At 54.1% G+C, this 8,013-nt stretch overlaps 1 protein-coding gene across 1 annotated transcript in view; it reads right to left on the bottom strand.

Moving 5' to 3' along the window:
• Positions 1-916: 916 nt before the first annotated feature.
• Positions 917-8,013, bottom strand: part of LOC101653924 (unconventional myosin-X-like) — a 123,275-nt gene continuing 116,178 nt past the window's right edge. Inside the window, exons 7-13 of the mRNA XM_045285276.1 lie at positions 5,757-5,875; positions 3,862-4,008; positions 3,443-3,543; positions 3,260-3,326; positions 2,703-2,795; positions 1,204-1,272; positions 917-1,018 (exon numbers count right to left, since the gene is read on the bottom strand). Of these exons, the coding sequence (XP_045141211.1) occupies positions 917-1,018; positions 1,204-1,272; positions 2,703-2,795; positions 3,260-3,326; positions 3,443-3,543; positions 3,862-4,008; positions 5,757-5,875 (698 nt within the window). The remainder of the gene's footprint in view (positions 1,019-1,203; positions 1,273-2,702; positions 2,796-3,259; positions 3,327-3,442; positions 3,544-3,861; positions 4,009-5,756; positions 5,876-8,013) is intronic.

Below are 8,013 nucleotides of genomic sequence, written 5' to 3'. Positions count from 1 at the left end.
CTTCTCCCAACATCTACGATCCTAGCTGAATTACGACTCGTTTATTTTCCCTGACATCCCTTGCACTCACTGGACAAACAGGGGAACTACGAAGCCAAGGCCCAGGTCCATGGTGCTGTGAAATCCATTTCAGCTGTGGGCTTGCTGGGCAGAAATGAGGTCATACTGGCCATGCAGGCCAGGTCAAAAGTAGGCTCCACAGCCCACCACTTGTGGGGCTTGGGGCATGTCACTTAACTGCTTCCTGCCTCAGTTTCCTCATCTGCCTGTCAGGACTAAGCACAGCACCCAAGCTGGAATGATTGCTGTAAAGGCTAAATGAGAGAATCCAGGGATAGCTCTTGGAAGAACACTTCATTTTATGGTCATTATCGCTGCCCTTGCTGTTGACTTCAGGGTGATATTAAATCCAATTCCCTCCCCAAGAGTAACATTTCCTATATTCATTACCTAAAGCATTGGAACAAATACAGATTCACTCATGAATGACTTTTCAAATGAGCCCCCCGGCGACACAGTGGTTATGTGCTTGGCTGCTAAGGTCGGTAGTTCGAACTCAGCAGCTGCTCTGCTCCAAGGGAGAGAGATGTGGGCGTCTGCATCAGTAAAGAGGTACAGCCTTTGGAACCCTATGGGGCAGTAGGAGTTGAACTACTCTGTCCTCTGACCTACTGAGCTTGCTATGAGTCAGAGGCCATGGTTTGGGGGCATGGCCTAGCATAGTGCTCACACGTTGGGCTGTGATCCCAAAGGCAGGTCAGCACTCAGAACCACCCGCCACTTGGGACAAAGACGGGCTTTCTACTGCTGTCAAGAGCTACAGTCTCAACCTCAAGGGCAGTTCTACTCTGTCCTAAAGGGCCATGGTGAGTCAACATGGACTCGATGGTATTGAGTCTGGTTTATTTTTTTTTTATTAAAGGAACGTGACTTGCCGGCTCTCTCGCAGCAGGTTGAGAAGGTCTTCTCTAAAGGTGTCTCTGTTCTTCTCCAGGATCCCCTGGGCATCGTAGTGCACCTGTGTTCAAAAATCAAACAGAGAGGGGTGAGTGGAGGAAAGGAGCCACTGCAGGCACGTGCAACCCCCTTTAAAAAGCCAGGCACTTTCCCCAGAACCCTCCCGACACGTGGACTTGGCTCCTGGCAGTCCCACTGCTCCGCACACCGAATGGGACACGCGGCATTGAGTCACGAAGAGGTTACCTCTCCAGCATAGTGTTTCACTCCAAAACTGTGCACGGCAACTCTGGGCTTCACGTAAAAGTGGTTGTTCTAAAAACAAATGCAAACAGCGTATTTCACGGACTGATGTCTCGGGGACGGCACTCCCAACAGGAGCCCTGGTGGTCATGCTGGGTAAGGGTTGGCTACCAACCACAAGGCCAGTGGTTCAAACCCCCCAGCTGCTCCTTGGGAGAAGGATGAGGCTTTTTGCTCATGTCAAGATGTATAGCATCGGAAGCCTCCAGGGGCAGTTCGGAATCCACTTGATGGCAGTGTGGGTAGGTGGGTACAGTGAGAATACACTTCAACAGACAATGAAAACAGCCTTTGATCGCCTCTGTCAACCCGATGGCAGGCTGGGCTGTCCCATTCATTACTGAAACAACAACAATTTAAACCCATTGCTTTAAGTTGATTTACAGCAACCCTATAGGACAGAGCAGAACTTCTCCCTAGGGTATCGGAGGTTGTCAATCTTCAAGAAGCAGACAGCCTCATCTGTCTAACGAGGAACAATTGGTGGATTCAAACTGCTGGTCCTGTTATTAGCAGCCCAATACATAGTCCACTGTACCATCAGGGCCCCAAAACCCACACCCACTGCCATCGAATTGATTCTGATTCATACTGACCCTATAGGGCAGAGCAAAGCGGCTCTGTGGGGTTTCTGAGACTTTTTATCTTTTTGTGAGCAGACAGCCTCACCTTTCACCCTCAGAGTGGCTGGTGGATTAGAACTGCTGACCCTGTGTTTAGCAGGCTCAGTGCAGATGCCAGTCTGCATTCAGAGTTCCTCTTCATGATCTCAAACGCAAACACTCACAAGAATCCTCAAGTGGATTCTGATTCTTAGCAACCCCATAGATGTAGTAGAACTGCCCCTTTGAGTTTCCAAGACTTCAACTCTTTACAGGAGTAGAGAGCCTCACTTTCTTCTGTGGAGTAACTGGTGGGTTAATAATTCAGCAAGTAACCCACCATGCCACCACAGCTCCTTCTCACACTCCCCGCCCTACCCCCAAATTCACTGTCATTGTGAATTCTGACTCATAGCGACCCTACTGGGCAGGGCACACCTGTCCCTGTGAGTTTCTGAGATTAACTTTATGGGAGTTTCTTTACAGTAGAAAACCTCGTCTTTCTCTCACGGAGCGGCTGGTGTTTCGAACCGTGAGCCTTGCAGTTAGCAACCAAATATATAACCACTATGCCACCAGAGCCTCTTCATAGTACGTTGAAAATTCTCAATTCTGTCCCCATGAAACAAGTTTGAGCCCACTTTGACATGTAGCCCATATATAATCCTGTGACTTACAGCAAGGTATCTTTGACAATAAGGGAGGAGCTTTGGTTTGGGGCAGGGGTGGGGAAGCTACACACAGGAGCCCAAAGCCAGCAGCTCTGGAACCCTTGGCCTGTGACCTTAACTCTCAGACCTGCTATCTGGACGTAACGGGGGCTATTTGGCACGAACTTACGGCATGCTGATTGTGTAGCTTCTCCAGTAAGGTGCTGTCGGTGGCTTGTGGGAAATGGCTTTCTTCATTGATGAGAGCCAGGAGGCCCAGTTTCTGGAGAAGGAGAAGTTATGTAGGGCGCAAGAATGTAGCAGCGACCACCCGCCTCCCTTCCCACCAAACTCTCAAGTTCAAAGCGGTACTGCGAGTTCCTGGATTGGAGGGATGTGTGCTAAAGGAAGCAGATGGATGAAAATTCCCTATCAATAGACCATTCTAAAAACCGAACCAACTGGCACGCTGGAGGAGGAGAGGCTCACAACTGGCAGACGACCTACTTGTTAGCACCGGGCGAGGCATCTGGTGCCAAGGTGAAATCTAGGTAAGGCCCACGCACAGCGAGGTGCACGGAGACAATAGAGCTTGCGGAGGCCAAGTGTGTAAACCCAACCTTTCCCAGGCCCGTGGAGGCTTCCAGACGGCCCGCTGTGCTCTGCAAGTTCGCACAGGCCGCTCTCCCGTACGCGCGCATCCGCCACCTGGACCCCCAAGGCCCAGCCTCTCCCCACACTGCCTACCTTCTCAATCAAGTCCAGGCACTCCCCATTGTCGAACCAGTCGATGTCTTCCCACACCAGGCCTTCCCTGCACAGAGAAGGGCCAGCCTGGTTCTCACGCAGCTTTACGGTTGATTGAAAAAAACCCAACAATACAACGATTTATTTTTTGGTGGGGAGGAGGGGCCCGGAATTCGAGTTTACCTGCTGTACTCTAGTTGTTCTAAAGAAAAAATGTGCTTGTTGAAATATTCCTGAAGCTTCTCGTTTGCATAGTTGATATTGAACTGCTCAAAGTGATTCACCTAAAAGGGGGAGAGATGTGCAACAGGCGATTTTAGTGGCCCGGCTGACAACTTCTGATGCCCACACGAGACTTACTGCCATCAGGTTGATGCCCACTACTCCCACCCTACAGCACAGGGCAGAACTGCCCCGAGAGTCTCCCAGATGGTAACCCTCTACGGGAGTCGGAAGCCCCGTATGCCACCATTTGCAGAGATGAAGCAGAGGTGGAACATGAAACAGCGAGTCCACAGAGCAAAAAGGCCCGAGTGTGTTTCCAGAGCTCTGTCCAGAGACAGGGCAGGAGAGTCAGGGGCCGCCGCCCTCAGGGGCCATACCTCGAAGTTTTCAAATCCGAAGATGTCAAGAATGCCGATGGACTTGAAGTCCTCTTTGCCTTTGATCCTGCTGTTGATCCTCTTGATCAGCCACTCGAAGCAGCGTGCGTAAAGTGCCATCGCCAAGGAGTCCCTGCTGTCCACCGCCTGCGGGGGGACAGACGCCTCGGGCAGCGAGTGCACCCGCCCCCGGCTCTCAGCGGCCCCATGTGTGTCCCAGTAGAACTGCTGTGATCCAAGGGGTTGTTGGGGGCTGATTTCACAGGAGAGCATCTGGCCTCTCTTCCCAGGTGCCGTGGGGTAGATCTGAACTTCCCACCTTTCTGTTGGTGGCTACCGAGTTAACTTTCTACACCGCTGAAGGGCTGTGGGTAAAACCAGGGTGCTCCCTAGGAACATGCAGGTGTCTACAGAAAGGGTGATGTGGGACCAGTTCCTTTGCTGCACAGTAGCGTTTCCAAAGAAAAGCTCCAAATGCACAGTGACCTTATGGGTCAGAGCCGAACTGCCCCTGTGGGTTTCCTACGTTGTAACTCTTTGTGGGAGCCGGACGTCTAATTTCTCTCCAGGGGAATGGCAGGGAGGTTCTAACTGGTGAGCTTGCGGTTAGCAATCTAACACGCAGCCCCAGTGCACTGCCAGGGCTCCTGCAAATACCCAGCGTCCATATCCAACTCTGCAAGCCAAGCTGCACGGAAGGAGACAGCCGGGCCAGGGTAGACCAGCACACTTTTCATCGGGTTGCAAACAATTAAGTTTGAGCTTTTTTTGTTTGTTTTTTTCACCCCCACCAGCAGCATTTTCTTATACTCTACTTGAAGCACAAGGAGACCTTGTGGTGCTGTGAACTCTAACCTCTGGGCTGGTGGTTCAAAGCCACCAGCCACTCCAATGGAGAAAGATGGGGCCGTCTGCTCTCAGTGGACACTTACAGCCTGGGAAACCCTGCCGAGGGTGGCTGTGAGTCGTAGTCGACTGGATGGCAGTGGGCTTGGGCATCTAGTACGTATGGACACCTTCTCTGGGTGAGGGTTAGTCCTTCCACTTCTCTGCTCACCGTTCTGAGCTGGGAGCACAGGGAAGCTGGGCCCAGGTGGCAGCAGAGGGAAAGAATACACAATACGCCACCCCGTGGTCATGTGTTCCTGAGTAAGGAGAATAATTAGGAACGGGATCACACAGCTAATGTGTGAGTGCTCTGGGTGGTAGCCACTAGAAACGTGGCGTTGATTTTCAGACTTTCATCCTTAGGAGAACCCGGCAGAGCAGAGACGGTGTCTTCTCTCGTTTCCCACAGAAGGAAAACAGTGACACTGAGCGTAAGCGGTCCAGGAATGGACGCTCTGTGCCGCCCAGTTGGCTCTGGCTCACAGTGACCCCACAGGACAGCACAGAAGGGTCCCACGAGGTTCTGAGAGTGCCAGTCTTTATGGGCGCAGACCGCCGCCTTTCTCCTGCCCAGGGGTGGTGAGTTTGAAGTGCTGACCATCCAGTTAACAGCTGAGCAGTCACCAGTGCAGCACCAAGGGCCCTGCTCTCAAGACCGGCCGGGAGCCAGTGGACAGAGCAAGACCCAACTGCAGGCATCCTTCCTCTCTGCCACACCCACTTGTGAAAAGCTCCCGCCCCTCCTCTGACCCTGTGGCCTCTGCACCACCATTCCAGTGCCCATGCACAGCTCTTTCCTGGCGTGGATTTAGGAGGTCTGTCCTGCAGGTGTTTATTTTTTGTTTCACCGACTGGGTGAGCTAAGCACTTTCAAGTCCTTAGTGGCTCCCGTCTTCGGGGCATGTGGGTGAAGGCCGCTAAGCAGCGTGTCAGGGCTGCCTGTGCTAATCAATGCTTTTGACACGAAGCCGGACATGGCCGGCCACGTGCGGGCACCGAGCTCGTACCTGCTGGACGCTGAGCGGCGTGAGGATCTCCTCCCCCCTGAGGACCATCGATCTCTGGGTCAGTGCATCCGTGAGCTGCGTTGAGTCCAGCCCAAGTAACTCCGCAGACCTGCCCAGAGCTGGCAACGGAAGGACAGAGACAAGTGTGGGTCCCCCCAAGAAGCAGGCTGCTGGCCCCACTGGACTTCGTTGAAGCTAACCGTGCCCGGCGGCACCTCATAGCAAAGAACCTGTCAGGTGGGTTTCACAGAGCACACATGTTATTGGGAAGCCCATCTGGTCCCTGCAGGGATCAAGGCTCATCGCAGACAAAGGGGCGGGGGGGCAAGTAACCGTGTGGTTGGGGGGTCCCCGAGAACCCACAGCATAACTCGGCTGTGACCTGCTTCTTGGCTCTCGCTCTCTCTGTTTCAGAGGCTCCGTGACATGTGACGCCCCAGCATGCAGAGCCCAGAGTGCAGGGGCCGAGGGCGGAGAATCCAGCATCTCTGCCAACCCTAGGCAGAATCGAGACTTTGTGCACTCATTTTTGAATGGTGAGGTCGACATTTTATAATAAAAACCACCTATTCTAGTAGGCAATGAGATCGCTCTTTTTAAATGAAGGCTTTTTAAATGCACCAATCGCAGCGATCTGCACACACAAGAGCTTCTGGGGGTCCCTCTGTGATGTGCAAGAATATCGAGAGACTCCGCATCATCCCCACCCCCTTCCCCCAGACTTCCTGGAGGCTTGGAAGCCGGACGAACCCCCTAAAACGACTTCCCTGTGCAAAGTTTTAGAGTGAAAGGCAAGATCACCTCCACCCGTCCTGAGAAAGCCAAGCCATCGGTGTGCTGAACCAGTAAGGATCACCTGCCTTGAGCAGGGTGCTCACTGACGAACCATCCCTATGGCACCCCGCTGGGCACAGCAGCCGGGAAGGGCAGTACGTGCAGGCTGCTGGGGAGGAGCAGTTTGGTGGAGGAAAGAGAAGATGATGGTGGCACTTGGCAGGGCCACGTTGTGCGCGCCCCAACTGTTGACGTGTTTGTTCGGCTTCGTGTATTGCAAACCAGCGACAACCAAATGAACGAACAGATCAGACACAATTTTAAAAGAAAGCGTGTCCAGACCTCCTGGGAACAAACCATTGGAAAGCGACTGCTGGGGGGAGCTGCCCGCCGCCACCCCCGGATCCCGTCTGAACGCCACCCACCTCCCGCCCCCAGCTTCTGCACCCTGAGTGCTTCCACCAGAGCAAGGAAAAGCAACAAACGCACAAAGGGCCCTCGGAAACGGGCTCTCTGGGTGCCAAGGGGCTTCGCAGAGCTCCTGGTAAACGCCCTCTCTCTCCGTGCCATCTTTCCCCGGACTTCCGGAAGCCCCCTCGTATCCGCGTACCCCACCGTGAGCTACGTCTGAGATGCGGCTGCCCAGGGGAGAGATCGCTCACCCAGGACCGAGGCTGGTGGCAGAGCTGAGGTGAAAACACAACCGTGACTGTGACCCACGAGGCCACCCCTCAATCTACGGGGTCTCGGGGCTTCCCACGCATGTGACTTATCGGGCAAAAGCCTGGGGCACCTTGGGCAAACTAGGACAGAGTGACGCGTGTTCCTTCTGCATCCCATCTCTAGCGGTGCTCCCGTTTCCACCTCGTGGAACCTTTTCTTACTTAGCAACCGCGAGAGCTCGGTGCAGAATAACTTTGCACCTCTTCTGGCCTTTTCTGGACTGATGCTTCCCATCAGGCGCCACGCAAGCCCCCCACCCCACCCCGGGGGGCGGGCAGGGCGGGCTCTCTCTTCTGGGGCCACACAGGAGACACCATGTGGGGGCAGCCTTCCTCGCATCTCGAGGCTGCATGCGCTCAGTCACCCTCTGTGTAGGCTTTTCCCACCTTCCACCCTCTTTTCAGAAGCCCCACTTCCCAGGGACCAGCACAGACCCCAAAGGCGCTGCGGACACAGCCACGTGAGCTGACCTGCTCTTTCGCGTACGGGGCCCCAGGTCCCATGTAACATCCTAATTCGGCGATCACCTCTCTCTTCCCCTCACGGGGCCTGGGGAGCACCAACTGGGGTCTTGTTTGTTACCAGGGTACCGAAGCCCAGCCTTAAGGCTGTGGCCCAGATGACTGAGTAGATGGCGTTTCACGGGAGGAAACAGCTTTTCAAAGGACCAGAACCTCCCCCAGCCCCAACCCCCAAACTCACTGCCAGTGAGTCAACGCCAACTCTGAGCGACCCTACAGGGCAGGACAGAACTGTCTGT

This window comes from Echinops telfairi, unplaced genomic scaffold, assembly GCF_000313985.2.
Source record: "Echinops telfairi isolate 266 unplaced genomic scaffold, ASM31398v2 ScPeMD7_7469;HRSCAF=8507_1, whole genome shotgun sequence".
NCBI lineage: Eukaryota > Metazoa > Chordata > Mammalia > Afrosoricida > Tenrecidae > Echinops > Echinops telfairi.
Note: the sequence above shows the minus strand (reverse complement) of the source record. Positions and strands in the feature narration are given on the sequence as shown.